Below are 21210 nucleotides of genomic sequence, written 5' to 3' on the forward strand. Positions count from 1 at the left end.
CTTTGCTACTGTTCTGAATTCCTCTTTCTTACTTTTCACCTCTTTGTCTGTGTTTGTTGTTGGTGTGAACTAGTCACCATATTATCTAACATGGCTCATGTACCTTGATCCTGACCAAGGTTTTGCATGGGTTTGCACTGCTTGAGAACATGAGCATCAGTTACACTGACTAGATTAATTTCAGTCATTAGTACCAATAGTTAAATCTAGGGGTGGGCTATCTGATGATCCTATATCGTGTGGACGATCTTACTTTGGCATATGATCTATTTTTCAGATTAATCATATGGATTATGTCATTAAAAGGTGCTATAGTTAGATATTTGATTTTAAAAGTTCAGTTGCTGGTAACCAGCCTATTGCTAATTTTCAAATTAAAGTACCTACATATAGCACCTCATGGATAAATTGCAGCACTGTCCAAATGAATAGTCCATATGAACTCAGCAAAATGTATGTGAATCATTGTGACACAATTTGTATACAGCACTGTGGGAAAAGAACAGGCACAAGTGCACAAACATCCAAAAGAAGCATCAAACCTGTGGACATATACGAATCACAACTTCCAGTCAGGACTTTCAGAATAAAATCAGAACAAACACAGGATGCAGAGTTGTGAGTTGTGAGCCATATATGAGTATTGTAATGATAGAAACACATTTTGCCTTAATATATACCCTCTCATTTTGGTGTTTGAACCTTGCTAATTACATTAACAATGCTATAAAATAACCTGTGGGCACAACAGCTTTCTCAATTTCGGGTTGTGTCTAACATGATAGCACATGGTAAAGAAACCAATTATAGGAGGCGCAATGGCCATCCTTGAAAGATAATGTCACACACAGTTCACTGTTTATGCAAACCTGCATTGAAAAACAGATGTTGAAGTTCTTCTGACTTGGCACAAGGATTACCTGTGGAAAATGGTGTTTCAGTGACTGATCAGACAAATGACACTGCATGAAGTCCAAGAAGTTGCTCACAAAATTGCACACAACCGCAAGATTAAATTTTGCCAAAGAAAGACGCCTGAAGATTATTGGAAGCACATTCTTTGGTTAGATGAAACCAAAATAAATTTGTTTTGCTCAGTTTGGCATGGGCCTGGCCAGGACCACCACAGTGACTGCATAATGCTCACTATGAAACATGAGCTGTGTCCTACATCAGGGGCATGAATGTAGAAGGTGTAGAGGAGATTTATGGATGGCACTTTAAATGCAAGTTTGTATACCTAAATAGTGAATGAAAAGATGACTTCCAGTCTCAAAAAGCAGGAGGGAATTTTCCAACATGACAGTGATCCCAAACACAGTACAAAAAAGTTATTAAATGAGAAAATAGTGTAAAGTACGTGTGTATATGTTTATGCATGTGGATACACTATGTACATGAATGGAGGCACTTTGTGCTTATTTCTGTTGGCTGTATGTGTGTGTTTGTGTGCATTTGTGTGCACTAAATACAGTATGTTTATGTGTGTCTGTGAATGTGTGGTTGTATGCATGTGTGCATATGTGTGAAGGTGAGGCAAGGTTGTTGTGTAGGGGTGAAGCAGACACCTCTATGGTAGCCCTCTGCCCGCTGGCACAGGAGGCGAAAGGGCACGAGACTGGCATCAATTACATAGTGCGAGAGAGGGAGAGAAGGGTGTGTGGATGTGTAGTGGGCTTTCAGATTTTCTGTCCTTAAGTTTAATCATTTATTTATTTATTTTCATGCCAATGGGCAGTGCAGTCCAGCCTAATATAGAGAGCAAGGCACTAACACAGCCAGGGTTAGGGGTATCATTCCCACTACAGCTTTGAGATATGAGTGCTAAAAATGTATGCAGCAAGGGTGCTGCAAGGTGCTTTGGATAAAAGGATCCACCAAAGAGCATATGTTATGTTAACCTACCCTTTGTAGAAATATCCACACTTAAGTAGAAGTTTCATGACATAGGTTGAGGACCCTATTAAGAGCAAAAACCTAACCAGAATATTATCTTAAAAAAGGGATGCAAGAGGAACAGATATAAAAGAAATCATGCTGTCTAGTACTGGTGAAACTGAGAAACTGCGACCCAAACCTGCCACTATGTGTGTCCAGACCTGACTGAACCCAAATTTTACAATACAATACTGACATCTGAAGTGATCCCTTTGCTTTGTTTTACTCTGTCTTCACACTTGGAATTTAATGAATATCTACTTACAACACATAACATACATGAAGCAGATTGTAATAGAGATAAGGATGCTGTCATCTGATCCACTTATACTGTACCCTGACATTTTTTAATTGAAAAGATTTCCAGCCACGTTGTGTCGGATCCACATATAAGTTTCTTTGTGAATGCAATTAATAAAATTCTGCGTTTCCGCCAACAGTTAAGAGAGCACTGGCATCATATTGGTAATCTATGTCAGCAGGTGCTTAAAGGTGCGTCAGAAGGGGGGCAGAAAAAGATGGATTGGTAATTGGATTGTGTTAATTACTAACATAAAATAAATAATATATTACATTTCAAAATCTGAACCCGAGCTAGTAACCCAAACCCAACCCAAAACTTGATACTTTGTCAGGATGCATTAGGAAGTAGAACTCCACATGGTGCATCTGGGTTTTGTTATTAAATCTTTCTTGTGCATACCTCTCTTCCTTTTCAGTGGGTAACTGTATGTGCTTCTCTTTCGGTGTATGCTCTCATGAATGTCTGTCTTTGCTTTTTGCTCAGAAAGAAAAAGTCTTAGAGACTTATGGTCTTTATTAAAAGGTTGGTGTGTCACCTTATATATGTCCCCCCTCTCTCTCTTTTTCTTTCTTTATCTTTTCTCTTCTTTCCCTGAAGATGATTTTCTCGTTCTCCCTTTCACTCTCCCTCTTTACCTCATCTATCTCTCATTCTCTCCCCCTTTCATTGTCTCTCCCCCTCCACCTTCTTTGTCCTTCCCTCTTTCCCTCTCATTTTCCTTACACAGACACACACACCCTCTCTCTCTCTCCCTCTCCATCTCCCTGGGGACAATTTTCTTTTCTTAAATAAACTGTCATAGCTAGTGTTAAAATATGGGCCTTACACGGGGTGAGCACGGCACGGCAAAGGCATGGGGCCCTGGGCTGGTATAAAACATGGATAATATGCTGTGAGAGGTAATTGTATCTTTTAGCGCTGAGATGAGTAGAACAAATGTGTCTCCTCTCCATCCTCCTCTCTCTCCCTCTCTCTCTTTATATTCCTCTTCCTCCTCTCTTCCTCTTCCTATCTCTTCCTTTACACACTGCAGCCGTGCTAATATGATAGAGAGAATATTGGCTGTACATCAGAGCTGCTAACAGTTCATAGTGGGTAAGGGCAAGTATAGAGGGGGGAGAGGACTAAAGTTAGTGAGAGAGGCCTGGAGGGTGAATAACAGGCAATGTGATAACAGGAGAGCAAAAGAGTGAGAAAAAGAGAGAGAGAAAGGTGACAGTGAGCCTGGAGATGCAGAAGTGGAGAGCTTGGGATGCAATAAGTCACGTTACACTTTTTCATTTCACTCCACTCACTTTGGTTTGCATGTTGAGGCTGGGAATATCGAGGAATGTCCAACAACCTGTTTCCCAAAATCAAGTTAAGGTTATAGCTATGCAGTGCTCAACATGATGAAGACCCTTTATCCCCCCTTAGTGCAAATTTATAAAGAAGTATAGTAGTCTTTTTTACTTGTGCAGTCATAAGTTAGCTAATTAGATACAAGCTAAAACATGTTGCACAGTTTACTCATTTGAATTACCTGTAAACAGTTTTTGTTTTTGTTTTTAAGTGAGCCCTCTTGGGGCTTCTGCTTCTGCTGAATCACAAAGTGATATCAATTGCCCCATTTGTGATGTTAAAGATTCTGTAAAGCAGAAAAACATATGAGTTCTGAGTTTTCCACACCACAGAAAAATGGTATATTAAACCTGCTACCAAATTTGAATGAATAAAAATATTGCAAAATATATAAAATAAGGTTTCAAACTTGTGAGAAAATAACCAGTACTATCAACTCTGGAACGCTGGGGGCGTGTCCGCTGGAAGCACTGAAACCACGCCCAGAGTCGGAAGAGCTTCCACTTCACTTAATGGTCTAACAAATTTTAAAACTCCGCGGCAACACTGATTGTGGGGATGAAAGAGGGATCTGCAGCTCTGAAAGTTTTAAAAACACACAATCACAGTTTGAAACATCTCATACACTCCGACACTTTGACCGACTTTCGCCAGTTTGCAGGGCGGCTAGCAGCTTCTGTGTCTGTGCTCTAAGTGCAGAGATGACATTGCTCCCTGCAGTTGTGTCCTCAGTCTGAACAGAAAGACAAACTCGACTGGCAGTGGAAAAGAAGTGTATCGGCTTTTAATATCGGGTTTATCCACTATTTGATGAGAGGATGAAGCAGAACTATCCTTCTGGTCATGAAAAGATGGGAAACATCATGAGTGAATAACTGATGATCTATTCATACATTGTTCTCTAATTACTAATAACATCACACCGTTGGTATTGCAGCATCTAGGAAAGGCACATTTTGGGAGGCAAGGCTTAGCTAACCAGCGATAACACTGAGTGGTAGAACCACTGATGCTAGTACATTCCTTACTTTTATACCATTACAGCTTTAGGGGCGGGGTATGCTAAGTGGGAGTCACCAGTACCCCGTTTAGGGCCTGCCCGAAAAAACGCTCAACACAAAAATTATGAAACACAGTTTAACGGTATAACTGCACAATTCCGTCCCACACAAGTTTCACATGATTCACACGTTTTGAGGAATAGTTCTCCAACATATATACTGATTTTATAAACAAATCTGTGAATTTGCTTTACAGGATCTTAGATATAATCACTTTGCATTTGAAAACCATAACGTACCAGAAACATTTTGTCTTTTTTTACTTTCCCTTCACCCCATCTCTACCTTTGTTGTCCTAGCCCAGCCAAATCTATGGCAACCCCCAGGACCATATGGTAAAAAGTTTGGAAATTTGGCACACTGATTGGGGACAATCCCATGATGCTTTCCACCAAGTTTCATGTCTGTGCTTCAAGTGCTCTAGCACCACCAACGAGTCAAAGGTGGAGATGTGCACATGCACGTAACTTTAGAACCATATGCTTGGTTCTCAAAAACGCGGCTCAAGAAATCGGGTGCCCTTTGACCTCTAGGAGGCAGTGCAATAAGACAAATTGCACTTTTCCTTATAACTGTTAATGTGTTTCCCTCAAAATGTTTAACATTTTTAAAACATTTTTATAACAATATAAAAGAAAAACCTAAGGTTGAGACATGGCAACTTGTCAGGTCAACCTAAATGATGCGGGAGCCATTTTGGATTTTATCAAAAACTTTACTACTCCTTGGACAAACTTTTTCCAGTCCTTACCAAAATTGACTCAGATGTCCCTCACACCACGCTTGACAAAACTTATTTGTTGGCTTTTTAATTTGCAAAAGCTTTCATCCATCAGAGCCAATCTAAAGAAATCAAGTAAATTCAAAAAGTCTTTAATCAGCTGAGATGAAACTTGATGTGAGTGCTTATAACCTTTCCCTTAACATAATGACATAATATCACTTCTTGCACCTATACTGTTCAAATTATCTTGTTCCATATCAGCTACTTGTTTGCTCTAGAATTTTGACAGGACTGAGATATAAAATAAACTAGCACTGATTCTATTTCTCAATGATTTATATAATATAAATCAAGCTTATTATGAGCAATGACTCCAAACTCCATAAAATCCCAATTTTTTTTCAGTTCCACGGCCTTATAATCTGGAATGTCACTGACTACCTGACTGACTACCTGAGTGATCATATTTCCACCACTAGTCCGCAGAGTGCTGGATGTTTACAGCCTGCAGTGTTACCAACTTAGCACATTGTTGCTAGATTTAGAGACTTTTTTTGTTATGACTGACTGGGCATAAACCTAGTACATTACTAGACTGTGTATGAATGCCAACCAGGGGCTTAGGACTACACCTCTTGTTATGAGCAGTCTACTGAGCTGCTCTGGTTTCCCGGCTGCGGGGAACAGAGGAGCACTTCTAATACACTGAGCCTCGCCTCCATAACGGCAATTAAACTACTTTCATTACATGTATCATTATTACGTAAGGGGGAAGAGGAATAACTAAACATAAAAAACACTGAGCAGAGACAGCAGGAGAGAGGGAGGGACAGAGAGAAGTCATTGGTAACTGCTAAACTAAAGAAACCAGCAGATCTGAGTAGTATGTAAACAAGAGAAACACCAGCAACTGGATCCCAGATGGAGGCTATGAGCTGTGTGAGAAACAAATTAAGAAAGATAGTCTGTCTCGAGGCTCCGTGGTGGCTCACCTGGTGGAGCACATGCCATTTGGGCTTAGCCCTTGCTGTGGTGGCCTGGGTTTGAGTTTGTGGCCCTTTGCTGCATGTCATCCCCTATCTCATTCCCCAACTTTCCTCTCTCTCTCTCTCTCTCTCTCTCTGTGACTGTAAAAAAGGCAAAAGCCTGAAAAAATAACTTCAAGAAACAAAATAACAAAAAACTAAATACAGTCTGTCTCTCCTAACTCTCTCTGAGTGATCATTTTATAAATAAATACAGCTGAAATCACTGCACAATCTTTGTCTTGTTTGGTGATTTTCTCAGACGAGGTTGCAGTTACAAAATCAGGATTTGACCATAGGCAGTCTTGCCAAACACAGGGTTTTGACCTATCTTATTTACATTTCAGTCTCTATCCAGCATTTTCTTTCATTTCTTCTACTTGACAGGTAATAGTTGAGATAAACAATAATCAAAGGGGAGAGATGGAAATCCTGGAAATAAACTGGGGATGTGTGGATCTACAGAACATGTTTTTTTTGCACTTCCTTATATTCATTGCTTCATTCCCATTGCTCCTCCTTTCCTACCACAATTTTTTGAATATCTTTGAATGTCTCCCTTTCTCAGAGATATCAGAACCATCTTGCTACATCACCTCTTTTTTCTCATTGTATACGTTCTGAAATATGTCTTTTTCTGTCATTATCTTTCCCATATTTAACACTAGTGTCTTTCTCTCATCCAACAAGCTCTACACTCCACACATCATGTTACTCCTTTTTTTTCTCTCTCTCTCTCTCTCTCTCTCTCTCTCTCATTTTCTGCCTCCTTTTCTCCCCATTGACAGCTTCACCAGCTGTGGAATGAGGTGTGTTATCAGTGAGTGGTATGTCAGTCAGTCACAGAGCAATACAGCCCAAAGCAGACGGGCTGGGTGGAGAGAGTTTGGTGAGGCGGGATGTGTGGGGGCAGAGACAGGGAATCAGGGATTAGAGGAAGAGATAGGTGAGGAAGAGCAGGCAAGCATGAGAGGGGCAACAAGAGAGGGGAAGGTCTGAGAAAAGAAAACAAAAGCTAGGTGAGCTACAGAGGAGCAGATCCCACTTGCAAGATGGACAGACATGCACTAAGTTCTCTATGTCCAAAGTTGGCAGAAAAGAGAGTGATGGAAGAAAGAAACAAGGGGCATGAGCAGGGAGATAGGAACTGACTGAGGGAAATTACCAACTATAGGGAGGAAATGCGAGGAACAAGAAAGTGGATACATGACATGAGAATAAGGGATAAAGGACTGAGAGGAAGGGGTGGATGAAGGGGTTGTGTTGACGGAAAGAGAAGAGGAGAGGAGCTGAAGAGAGGGAGGTGAAGAGTGGATTGCAGAGGGAGATGGAGTGAATGGTTGTGGAAAATGTGGATGAAATGTTAAATTGGAACTTCAATGATAAAAGTCAAATAGGGACAGTGGAGTGAGTGTAAACTGGTGTCTTACAGGGATCAAACAACTCCAGTGAATGTTGCTTTTTTCATAACAATTTTGGTAACTTCTGGAATCATCCAGATCCGTTAAATTGCACCAGAAGAGATTGTTCTTCTTTTTGCTAAATTGGTCTGACTGCCTGACTGAAGCATGTTTTTGACATAGTTTGTGTGGAGAAACAGTTAATAAAATGTGAAGTGGTGACTACCTGTGGCTGCTGAAGAGTTAGAGACCTCTGTGGGGACAAGCCCAGGGAATATGGCACACATAATTATAAAACACGACAATGACTATATAGTCTCTCAGTGAAGCTGTAGTTACAACTCTGGACTAATGGAAGTGGAAAGCAATGGATTGATATTGACTATTGATTAAATTTGAATTTAAAATGTTGATTAGCTGGGCATACTGGGCAGTATAGATGCACACGTCTCAGTAAATAATAACCACCAAGTATTTAGCCAAGTTATAGTATAAATTTTATTTTATTTGAAAATGTATAAAAAGAAATCTGGGGGAGCCTGTTTAAATGGTTCTGATGCAGATGCTAAAATTAGTAATAATATATTTATCTATAATTTACAGTTGCTATGCTCAAGTTTGTCAGTAATGGAGATCTCAGAGTGACAGATGGTGTAAACTGTTTTAATGTAGGGAGGATTGTAGCGGGAGCACTGAATGTGAAAGTGTGGCACACTCACTTTTTCTTTCTTTTGTGACTATAGGTATCTCTCTCTTTTTTCACCATAGATGTGCTTGCATCCATCTTCTTCTAGAAAAATGAAAAAAGGGCATCACTTCACTTGTCAATCATTATTTTTCTTGCATTCAATCACAAGTACACACAAACACACAGCCAGGAGTGGTTTTCAGTGTTTAATTTATTTTGACCTCAAGCTGTCACCTCTGAGGCTCTCAAATCAGCAGTTCTGTTCCACCTGTAAATAAAATGTTATTTTTAAGCCTTTCACCGTGTGCACTGCATCAGATGTTTAGATAATGTTTGGCTGTTCAGAATAAAATATTTATTCATTTATTCAGCTAAACTGAAATGCTTCAGTATAAAACTGCATTATGACAGCTGTCTGTCTGGCACACCCGACACTCCACAGCAAGCCCCAACATTTTGATTATGACAATAAAGAGTTATTTACTATCCAATTGAGTTTTTGAAGTAATGCCTTGCAGCATCTAACAACCAAACATAAGTTAGATGTGTATTCAGAAGCTGTATACTTGCTTATATTGCTGAGAGTTTAACATTAAAGTGACATGGAGCTGCATTTTTTGCTTAGATGGGTCTCAGATATTGGCACTTGCATTTATTTCTGCGTACATGAAAGTTATGCAGGTAAAATGATCTCTTGTATCATCATTGTGGTAAAGTGTAGGTCAGTGTGTGGTTGGATCAGGTTCATGGAAAAGTACCCAGAGCATCAGGAAGTGTTGCTGTAGCCCATAGAAACCTGTCCTCTCATCTATCACTGTGGTTAGCTGTTAGTTAACTCTGTACCCCTATTATATACAAACAAGTGCACATGTTACCATTTGAAAAAAACAAAGAATGGGTATATATAAAAAATCATCTGCACAAATTTGTTTTGAGAAAGTTGTACAGAACTTTGTAGTGTAGCATGTGATATGTATAAGATTTTTTTTTTTTTTTTACATTTTTTCCCTTTTGACACCAGATTCTGTTGCTACTCAAATCAATAAGTTTTTAGTCTGGAAATCCTGAAGGGTAAAATATAGGAAGCTAGTTTTATGTTCCATGCTGATTAAAAAATATTAAAATAGAAAATATTATGTCATTCATCACAGTGTATTATTATCCATATTTTCTCTGCCTCTCTTAGTTTTGTAGCCAACAGCTACAAAGTAAGCTTAGAAGAAACACTGCTGTCCACACTGCTGTACTGAGCCATGGCTTGGCAGGAGTGTGAAAATCGAGAAGAGCTTTAGTCAAAATGCCAGCCTACAGATCACTAAAAGCTTTCCACTCAGGGTTTTCCTGGGCTTTTAGAGAGGCTTAGGTGGTAACATTGCCAGTGGGGTGGGTTTTGCACAGGGAGAGGATGCTTGGAACTCCCTAAGAGAACCAAAAGCTTGAGAAAAAAAGTTGAAGGAAATTATTTAATAAACAAAGGAAAACAATAAAGCATTTCTTTGAAGACAAGATATAAAATATGGTATGGTGCATTTCATTTGATAGCCTGTAGATAGTGATACAGTACATGGTCAATATTACAGGTGCCAGTCACAGAATGGCAGAAGTTATAAAATAACTGTAGCTAAAATGAACATAGTATGAAATGGTGTAAAAACAGTTGTTAAAGATGTGGCTTTGCAGGAATGTTGCAGGAGAAAACTCAAACCATAGGCAACCAGGCCAGATACTAATGGAGCCATGAATGGTGTCAGAGACCAGAGGTGGTGCAGGGGTTAAGATTCAATATCCAAGCTGGCCCAGGATTGAACTCTGCTGAACCTATCTCTCCTTCCAGTTTCAGCTTTAATCTTAATGTGACAGAGAGTTTGAGTGTACAGGAAAGAAGGGCATAGCAGTGGGAGGAAAAGAGAAAATACAACAAACCAAAGCAGGTGTGTAAGGAACAGGTGTGTATCGAGGTACGGAGCTATAGCTTAAGTTTGCATGATTATGGAACCTGAGATATTTGTTAGATATTACGATCACAGTTGTTGAAGGAAGATTCAACTTAAGCTATGTATGTTATGGGTGTCAGGTGGATGGTGGACTGCCCAAGGAAAAAAAAAAAAAGTCATGGTCACCAAAACCTGAAAAATCTAGTCAATTAGAAAGAAAACGGGTCTTCTTCAGGGATTAAAAAATGAGTTTATTTCCAGCTTTGCAGCAATGGAGGTAAATCAAGCCTTGAAAGTTAATGCAAAAATTTCCAACAGTTGCCCAACTTTTGTTGATGACTTATAAACCCTCTATACTGCAGAAAGTAGTTCTGTATATTGTTATGAGAATGATGAGAAAAAGACAAGTAACATAGGAAGACATACTAGTTGGTCAAGGGTTCATCCCACAGCAAAATAATGAGGCAAAATTTAAGAAGATTCCATGAATCCTTGTTTTTACATTCTCCAATTGTTTATTTTTTCTCTGCTTTGATTTCAGGTGATGGAGGTATTCTCATAGTCTTCATCTGAAAATTCTTGCAATGATTCTACCTTAAAGTGATGGATTTAAAAGGCCTCACAAAATTAAACATCTGCTGTATAAACAGGGGAGGAGGAGGATAGGTAGAGTTTGAAGTAGTCATTTCCTTTCCTCTGGACTTAGTGGACACTGTCCAAATGAGACAAGTTATCAACACTAAAGAACTCTCTGCCTACTTTCCTCTTTTTTCCTCTGTTCTCCAAGAACGCTGAAGTTACACTGGCTAAAAGAGACAAAGAGAGGTAGCAGAAAGAAGGAGGTAAAAATACAGATGGACAGGGAAAAATGGAGGGAAAGTGTTTGTGAAAGCTAACAAAGGGGAGTTGGCTGTGTTTCAAAAGGGCGCGTGGCGGCTAAGAAGGATGAAGCGCTTCAGGATTCATTTACATCAGGCCTGACAACTGCCTCACATCTCCCCAAGAGCCACACCGCTCTGGCTTAGAGATTCCTAAAGAGGGCCCTTCTTCTAGTTCCCTCTCTTACACCCACTCTCTGACTTTTCTTTTTCTCCCTCCTGTCTCTTTTTTTCTCTCGCCTTTTTTCACTCTTATTCTCTCCCGCTCTCTCTCTTGTGCTCTCATGTGCTTGCCAGTCTTCAATCAGCCATCATGAAAGTGTCTGTCTGGGCGTCTTAACTATCCTCTGAGAGGCAGACACTTGTCTGGGCCTGCCTTCATCCCCTAAAGGCGTTTTTTGACTTGGACTTATTTCCCTCCTCACACCTTTTCAACTTCCCTAAAGAGCTGACAACAAGTGAGAGCGACAGGGCAAGATAAACATGAGGGAAAGAGACAGGAAGGAAGATGAGAGGGGGAAGCCATCGTTTGAGAGGGAAGAAAAAGTAAAGATGGTTATGAAAAATAGGGAGAGAGGAAGCAAATGAATATGAGGTAAGGAAACTGAAAAACTGAAAAAGGTGAAGGAATCAAATGACCTTATGGAGAGGAGAAAGGACAAAGCAAGGAGGACCAGAGTGGAAGAGAGATGAGTAAGGTGGAGACGGAGAGGGGGACTCTAGTAAGACAGGGAGAGTCACATTTATCAGTAGGCCCACAGTGTGTTTCCCAAACACAGGATTTGGAGATGGGGTAGAGGGAGAGAGTGGGACAGGGCACATTAAAGTTTTTTGGTTTGATGTAAGAGGGAGCTGCTCCTGCTTTGACGGTGTTGTCTGCCGTGCAGTTTTTAATATTCATACAGCAGATCGGGAAAGGAGAGAGGAGTGGAGTGGAGAGGAGATATTGGTCAAACAGAAAGCTAATTTGCAGCTGAGGCAGTTTAGCCTGAGGCTCTTTCTGCTACTGGGGAAATGAGCTGGAAGATTAGCTGTATGTATAATTCACACACACATGGTCAGACACACACACATGCATAGTGTGTGCATATAGTTTTGTAAAAAGATGCACATATTCACACACAGAGCAGCTGCCAGTCTCTCTGAGGCGTTGTGTGTTTCAGCAGTAACCGGCTGCAAGGCCTAACTGCTGCATCTGCCCCTGAGGCTGCTCCATTACATGTACTTAGGTTTCACTGTGGCAGTTAGACTGTGTTTTTAGTTGACCATCTTTTCTTTTGTGGTTTATTGTTTGGTTTATTATGATTGGTTGATATAGAATAACAGTCAGAATTTGTTGATACTTTTTGGTTTGCTCCTACAGAAAATACAGGCTGTTCATTGTAAATACACCCAGTGAATACACAGAATTTTGTCTCACTCTGATTTCCAGGTCCATGACAGACGTGTGAGTCTATTCTTGGATGGGCTTGAGGAGGATGGGACACCATTTGACACACAACCTCTGACTGCGAGACTCTTTGATATCAGTGAGGATGGTGCCATGTGGGTGGGACTCAGCTCTAACGGTAAAGAGTTTATATTTTTGACATGTTAACAAGTTAAATTAGTACTATATGAGTTCAATTCCTCAGATGCTTCAATTCTTCAGCAATACTTGTACAATAATTGTATGTAGTTAATACATTCAATTAAAATGTTGGTGAGTTTCAATACTGCCAGCCCAGAAATCATTAATAATCAGTTACTACCACTGTTGGACCATGTTTAAAACTACATCAGAAACCTTGAATAGCAAAGTAGAAATTTTCCTGGCTCCACCTCGATCCTCCTTCGCCGGGACCACTGCCTGTTTTTTTTCCTTCCAAACAGAGAAAAATTACCTCTTAGTTTATCATGTCTGTATATCTTAATATGGTGTCAATGACTACTCCACCTTTATTTTCCTCCCAGCCTTTATCCCCCTTCAACTACATATCTGTGATTGATTGGTGGTGCCTGGGAGCCGTCTCAGAGTCAATAGGAGAGAAATTGAGAGAAAAATGATATCCGTTCATCTCCAGGGTGATAAACGAGTGTTTTTCTTCTCGTTTATCAAGCATTGATCCTTAGTTCACTGCAGGTAGCATCTGATCAGCTGAAGATCACATCAGAGGGTGTGATCAATACAAGCGATTGGCTCGGGGGAGAGAATAGGTGTGCGTGTGTGTGGGTTAGTAGCTGGATGTGTGTAGGTGTGTGTGGGTGTTGAACCTGGGGTTGTGTTTGGAATTCTGATCAGTGGACTGATTATGCGAATGCTGATCAGATGTATTGATTAACAACTATGTGTGTTTTTGGAGGGGATCCTGTGAACTGAAAAATGTGTGTATGATAAGTACAATGAGAAGCTGACAAGAGAAGAGCTCATGCCAACCACATTTGTGAAGAGATCGATAAGGTTAGCAGTTTTGTCAACAGAGGACCAGAACTGTTCTGAATCAGCTGCTAAGAACCGATCACAAGTAACTTTTAAGAGAAGGACACGGGACATTAAAATTATAATCCTTATAATTTTCATGAAATCAAATCATGCTTTTGGAATATCTAGCATTTTTCAGTGATGTCTATTCAGTGTATTTACATATATACATTAAGTACCTTTTATATACTAATTTGCAGTCTATCATTCCACTAAACAATGCAGAATGTAATGTTTGTAATTTTTTGTCATTTATATCAGCCTCACTGATTACTTAATTTAATTAACTTAATTACTAATGCAGTAATGTTCCTCAAAAGCATTAAAATGGCAAAATGTGGGGTGGCTTTTATTGTGAATCAGTAAGTTCTGAAAGCAATCAATCATTAAAAACACATCCACTAAACAAAACTTGATTCTTTTTGGCAAGTTTAAATATTGCAGATAGTAGTAAAACATAAAAAAAGAGAGTTGCAGGCAACAGGATACAAAACTTTAACTTCTCAGCAATCCCCTTCTACTGTACCCTGTTTTTATATGGAAAAGTGACATGAGATCATAGTTGCTCATGGCTTAATGGAAAAATGCCAATTACTGACTTACTTATTTATTAAAACAAAGTTTTTTGGCTGTACAGTAAATAGAAACACCAGTTGCTCTTATGTGGGTATTTGCACTGTAAAGCATTTTGTATAAAAGTACTATATAAATGTAGACTATTTACCAGTTACCATTTCTGACAAAACTAGCTGCTTAAGTGTGAGTGTTTTAAGAAGAATAGTAAAATCATCTTAAATATTGAGACAGGGCCAGTGAAGGACATAGACAAAAAAAGAGACAATCATTCAAAACCTCTAGTTGCATGTATTAACAGTTCTAAAAACAAAAACAAAGAAGAGGAAACTGAGAGAGACGGATGACAGAATGCGAAACACAGAGAGAAAAGACAGAGACCTACAGAGAGAAGAGAGAATTAAGGCTTATACCTTGCATCATCCCAGTAACAATAGAAAGAATGCTTTTCAGAGGAAGGCATAATCCCATTTCCACACGCTAAAGAAATCCTGAGCCAAAGCCTAAGGCTGCACAACCACACACTGTTCTAACACACTTACATCCCATAACACTGTCTCGCTCACGCTCTGTTTTACACACGCAAAAACTCCCAACACACACACTGTAGTTGGCTCAAACATGGCAAAGTCTCTCTCAAATGCAAATACACACATAGATGCACACACTCGTACACTCTCTTTCTCTAAAGTGGGAATGTTTTTTGGAATACACACAGGAAAGCCTCAAACACACATGCACGCACTTTCACAGACAAAGCTAGACATGGCATGGGTTCAGTCGATACTTAGAGACGTTATCCGTTTTCTAAGAGTTACTGTCAAACTACACAGAAGTTTATTGGACACTTAAAGACTCTGGCTCTCTTTGGACCAGCACCATTGTCTGTGTGGGTTTCTTATGTGGGTCTCTATCCAACATTGTCATGTATGTATGGTCGTCTGTGGAGATGAGTTGGGGGCTTGCCTGTGTTTATTTGTGTTTGATGGTGTTTCTTCTGTCCAATCCAAAATCCATGTGTGTCTGGACGTTGTGCCCATATGTGTAAGATATTCCAGTGTATGTCTGCTTGATAAAGAGACTTCTTCTAGGCATCTAGGCATATTTGATATATGTGCCATCTCTTGTTCAGCAACTTTCCATTTACCTCCCTGTGTTCCCAAGTTGAAACCTGTTGTCCATTATTTCCCCAATTTTCTTACATTTATCAATCAAACAAAGTCCAACAAAGTGTTTAATTAATGATGAAAATAATGCTTATTTTTAACTCTTCATCCTACACAATATCCTATATTCTACAGTTTAGAAAAAGATGACTTAAATTAGTCCAGAATAGACGGTGGGTTCAGACACAGAGCTTTATACAGTAAGGAATCAGATCATTTGAAAGCGGTAAATCTTGTAAAACACAATTTTCTGCAAGTAGAGGAAATGGTTAAAGCCAGTGGGTAATACCTGTTATCCCTAGACAGGCCTGTTTTTGGCCCTGGCATCAAACCAAGCTAATGATTTTGCCCTTATAAGTCTTGTTGCTCTCTAGTGGAAGCAAATGTAGACTGTGGCAGATCCTGTTCGGCTTTGTTTCATGAACTTGGCCATTATAAGCAGCTGTGGGCAGTCTCACTTAGCTGGTATCAAGAAACTGATAAGATAATCTACTAAATACTGTGAAATCCTCTCACTCACTTCCTTCAGTACAAACCCATTACCACCTTCTTGATGTTCTTTTCTTCCCTCTTTTCATCTCTCCAGGGTCTAATCAGTTCATTGGGTGGATGCAGGACTTTAGATTTTATCCAGCCACTCTGACCAACAGGTGAGTTGGATAAAGTGTGGCAGAGAGATGGGTAATGAGCAGCTATCTGCAGAGAAGCAGGGAGGAATCACAAAAGGACCAAAGGAAATAAGTGTTGTTAAAGAAGAGGTTAGATGGAAGAAGGAAGGGAACTATGATTTACACAGGCAAAAGAGGGGAAGTCATAGATCTAGATGGATTGATTAAAGAGAAAAAGGGATATACATGAGGAGAAATGGACAGAGATACTGTAAAGGTGTGATAAAAGGAGAGATAGTTAGAAGGGGAAGGCTAATCATTGCATCTTAAGATCCATACTACTACCAGAGGATTTTCCTGAGAATTCAATACAAGGCAATTAGTGTTTTGCTCACCAGTGATGTGCACACGGTAAGGACCTGGAGCTTACAAGTTTGTCTCATCAAGATTTGGTGAGACAAAATGAGGGATTGAGTTCTCAAATTATGCCTTTGATTTTTCACTTTGCACCAAATGTTCATTTAATAGCCCTTCAACAGGTGCTGTAAGATTTTATCTTAGAATTCAAGTTGTTACAAAGGTTTGTTGTTTGTTACTGTAATTTTTGTTCAGCCTCACTATTACTGCACAACTTAGATTATATTAACAGTCCCTACCCCACATTTTCGGAATTCTTGTGTTTTTCGTTTGATGTTACATAGCCATGTAGTTTGAGTTGAATGCATTTTCATTAAAAACTGTCAGCTCACTAAGCAGCATTTAATTATATACTTTTCTCATCCCAGTGAGAAAAGGATTACATTTTGCTCCAGTGTTGTATTATAGTTCAATATAAAGTACTCTACTGTTTCTTGTTTTAACAGGGAAATAGTGGAGTTGTACTCAGGAGTCCTGCCTGAGTTCCATACCCAGTCAGAGTGTCGCTGTCCTCCCAGTCACCCCAGAGTACATCCTTTAGTGGAGAGGTACAGTATTACAACTTCTCGTGTACTATAATCAGGTTTATCCACAGCAGTCTTCTTCACAGCTCAATAACAAAGATGTTATTTTTATTTTTATTTGCATTTTTACAAACGTGTATTTTCAAGATGCTGCATTTTGGTCATTTCTAAATGCCTGTTTAAAGCTTTATCCTATGTAGTGATTATAAAAGTCTTGTGAAAGTGTTAATGTAAAAAAAAGTCCTTTGTCAAAAACCAGGATTATTACAGTTTTATTTAACATAACTGGTACTGTTGTTTACCTAAAAACCGTCACCGTTTACAGATACTGCATTCCCAATGCTGTGGAGGACACCACCAATGATAGAGTCTTGAGACTGAACCTCAACGCCCATCCACTCAGTTATATCAATGATCAGGACATGGGCACCACATGGCTTTCTAAGATCATGACTACACAGGAATTGGATGAAGGGGTCACAATTACAGTGGATTTAGCTAATGGACAATACCAGGTAACTCACTCAATATTTGCTCTCAAGATTCAAATGTTGATGCATAAACAGTGGTGTAAATTTTTTGGACACCTTATTTAAAATTATTGCAACAACCTATGCCATTGTGTGAAATTATGAGTGAAATATTAAGCAACATAATTTATTATTTAGATTGATAGAATAGCAGTCAGTATCTACAATGGGGTTGCAGTTGTCCTTTGATAATTCCATAGTTATTTCATAGTTATTACAGAATAAAGTTTTTGGTGTGTTTCGCAAATTTATGAGTTGACATTGCTTTTCAGCACCACTCAATCAAACAGCAACCACATAGTCATTGTCTTGTTTTGTGAAAGATGAAAATCAGTACAGCAAGATCTTGCATAATATGGCCCAACATCTACTGCCAGTTCCTGTTAGCACAGTATTTGAATTGCTCTTTACAGGTTAATTATTTACTAAGTTTAATTCACAGGCACATTAAATTGGCCAGATAAAATAACAAAAACAACCAACTGCAGATGGACTATCACTGATAGTCGATAATGGTACATTGTTGGATAATACATATTGACCCAGTCAAAAGGGAGTCATCATAGGTCATTGTCTTCTCTAAAAAGGTGTATCAGCATCCTTACCATCTCATTTGTTAGCTACTTATGGTTAAACAGTCAACTAAATCCCATCATTATGGAGTATGCATTTGAAATTGTACAATACAAACACTGTACTGTATCTATCTGCTTGCACCTGTGTGTGCTGTAGACAGTAGTTTCACCCTCTTTTTAAGGCCTGCATTGAGAGACAGATGGGGCAAAGAGGGAGAGAGAGAGAGAGAGGGAGAGAGAGGGAGAGATTGCTGGATTTGGGCATTGTCGACACTGGGTTGTCAAAAGACTCATCCCTCTCCTCTCTGAAGTGTGTATGTTAGTGTGAGCAGGATTTTGGGAGCTGTCCTGGCGTGGTCGCTCAACTCAAGTCCCCAGATAAAAGACACTCTGAAGTTCGGGGTATGCCTGTTAGTGTGTGTGTGTGTGTGCAGTGGTGGTGGCTTAATGCGCTCCCTGCTGTGTAACCCACTGTCCAAGCCCATACTGTAGTGGGGCAGATAACACTTAACACGCACAAATACACACACACACACACACACACACACACACACACCTACGCAGAGACAGGCACATGGTTTAGTAGGAAACTACTTGTGTGTGTGTTTGTGTAAATATGTGTCTGTCTGTTGTGTGAGGGCTGTATGTTTTCAACGAAAACCTTTAATTATAATACTGATCCTTTCAAACAGACAGGCAACTAATGATTTATGAGCAAAATGTTTTTTTTACTATGTGAACAACACTAATGTAGCACAGGATCTGTCATTAAAATGTTATTTGGATCAACATACAGCAACTGACAAATATGTTTTAATATTTTGTCTATACCATTAAATACATGAGAGGGCAGAGAATTAGTAGTACCTCTTAGTATGCAATGCAACAACAGCTCTTACTATGGCCTTGAATATTACTATAGAGATGAATAAATATGTCTAACACTGTGTCAACAAAATCTTGACATTTAAAAATTCACCATTGTAGGATTTCTGTGTTGAACTGGATTACATTGTATTGTACAGATGCAGCTGTATTGCAAATCTGGTTGTCTTTGTGCTAACTTGTACCCCCTTCTTCTCCAGGTGTTCTACGTTATAATTCAGTTTGGCGGCCTCTTGCCTGAATCTGTTCTGATCCAGAGGCGGAGGCTTAACCTTACAGAACCTGAGAGTGGAGCCACCACAGAACAGCCCTGGTTAGACTGGCAGTACATGGCCAGAAACTGCAGTGTATTTGAAATGCAGAACAATGGGCCTTTGCTGAGACCAGACTCCGTCAACTGTCTGCAGCTGCCCAGGTAGAGATGATATGTGAATGTGTGGGTGTGGAAAATAGTCAGTGTCATTGAATATATTAATATTAAGTATAAATTGCAAATATATATTTCTTATGTCCTGACATGCTGAAGCACTAATATGAACACTGATAACTGCAGCTGTGTCAAAAACACAAAAAATATACCTCTAAGTTTGGGATTTTTTTTTTTCAAACAAGGTGATTCTTTGTAGTTTGTAAATTTTCACCTTCCTCAGACATTCATAAAAAGCCTTTGAAAGCCTTATTTATGAAACATATAGAAATTTGAAATACATTTTTGTCCTTTACTGTGTCATTGGTCAGACAAAAATAATATGTCTGTGGCCACTGATTGATCATGCTTTTTGAAACTGCCTCATCTATATGTGGAAAAGCTGAAAATAATCTCCTCAGTGAGACTTTTTCTGTTTCTTCCCAGAGTAGAACCACAGTTTCTCACTGTTTGCCATTGGGTTGTCATGGCTTCTTCAATGCAAAGGAGATTACACCTAAAATTTACTGGCAAGACTAAATAAAGATGTATATGAAACACATTTATGCACACACGTGTTTGTGTGTGCTAGTGCATGTACAAGCATATGCAAAACATAAGTCAAAAGAAATCAAAGTAAATCAAACATATACCCATTACACACACGCGCAGTAAACACACACACAAACACACACACTGGCACTCTCACAGTGACTAGATTTATAAAGCTAACCACCTACAGCGTTGGCCTTGGCACATGACTGGTAACAGGTGATTGGCACTAGATGGAGAAATGGATCTGGAATGTAAACATACACACACAATCTCACACTAAATCTTGGCATAGCTGTTTGTATCAAGGCCTTTGTTGGCACTAGATAGAACAGGTATGAATAGATCACAGATTATTTAGTCACTGCTTATTTTTCACTTGACTGACAAATGATATCACATACAACCTTTCCGTTATACATATTAATTAAATTGGCTTTGGGAGCAATTGAACCTCACATTGGCAACATAATAACACACTGTCACATTAATGGTTCATAATTGTATCAAAAGATCTAGCAAGATCTTAGATTTATGTTTTTTGCTTGTTTTGTTAGTTTTTTTGTTTTTTGTTTTTTTATCTTGCAAGAGTCATTTAATCCTGCAACAGACACTGCTTCCTCTGATACCATGGGAGTGTCTGGCAAGATAAATTTAAGACTGCCTCAGTTGTTCCAGGTGTTTTCATACCAGTCAAGAACAGTTCTTCTTCAGGAGACATATATTTTTACATGTACAGATAAAAAGGTAATTTTACGAGGAAATAGAGATGAGCACATGGCCATGGGTAATGCTGTAGTTAAAAACAGTGAACTATGCTTGGTGCTGCAGTTGTCTTGTTGCTGAGGTTTACAAAATGATTGTACTGAAATCACTGTGTGTTGCACTGAACTGATTTTATTTTACATGATCTCATTTTGTGCTGGCTAAACTATGCAGTGCATATAAATATATTTCTTTGTTATTGCTTGTAATAAGTTACCAAGTTACCATTCTCTCTAGTTTAACCAGCGAATCAGTTATATCAGTTACAGATCACTGGTATTGTCAAGCTGGCCTTTCTTAGCCTGGCAGGTTTATCAGTCTAGCTCTGTTGTACAAAATGTGTTACATCTGCAGATGTTACTTCCCCATGTCTTAACTGCTAAGTTGAGATATGACTAACATCTCCTCAAAGATAAAAAAAATAAGTCCTTTACAACACGATCACCAAACAAACA

General features: G+C 39.2%; 1 protein-coding gene across 1 annotated transcript in view; it reads left to right on the plus strand.

Annotated features, from left to right (window-relative positions):
* Positions 1-21210, plus strand: part of ush2a (Usher syndrome 2A (autosomal recessive, mild)) — a 208550-nt gene that overhangs the window by 13576 nt on the left and 173764 nt on the right. The window contains exons 5-9 of the mRNA XM_071488074.1: positions 12726-12861; positions 16080-16143; positions 16965-17066; positions 17368-17557; positions 19233-19447. Coding sequence (XP_071344175.1) covers positions 12726-12861; positions 16080-16143; positions 16965-17066; positions 17368-17557; positions 19233-19447 — 707 coding nt within the window. The remainder of the gene's footprint in view (positions 1-12725; positions 12862-16079; positions 16144-16964; positions 17067-17367; positions 17558-19232; positions 19448-21210) is intronic.

Source organism: Trachinotus anak, unplaced genomic scaffold (assembly GCF_046630095.1).
Source record: "Trachinotus anak isolate AG129_WGS33_773 ecotype Australia unplaced genomic scaffold, CSIRO_AGI_Tana_v1 ptg000011l, whole genome shotgun sequence".
In the NCBI taxonomy this organism is placed as follows: domain Eukaryota; kingdom Metazoa; phylum Chordata; class Actinopteri; order Carangiformes; family Carangidae; genus Trachinotus; species Trachinotus anak.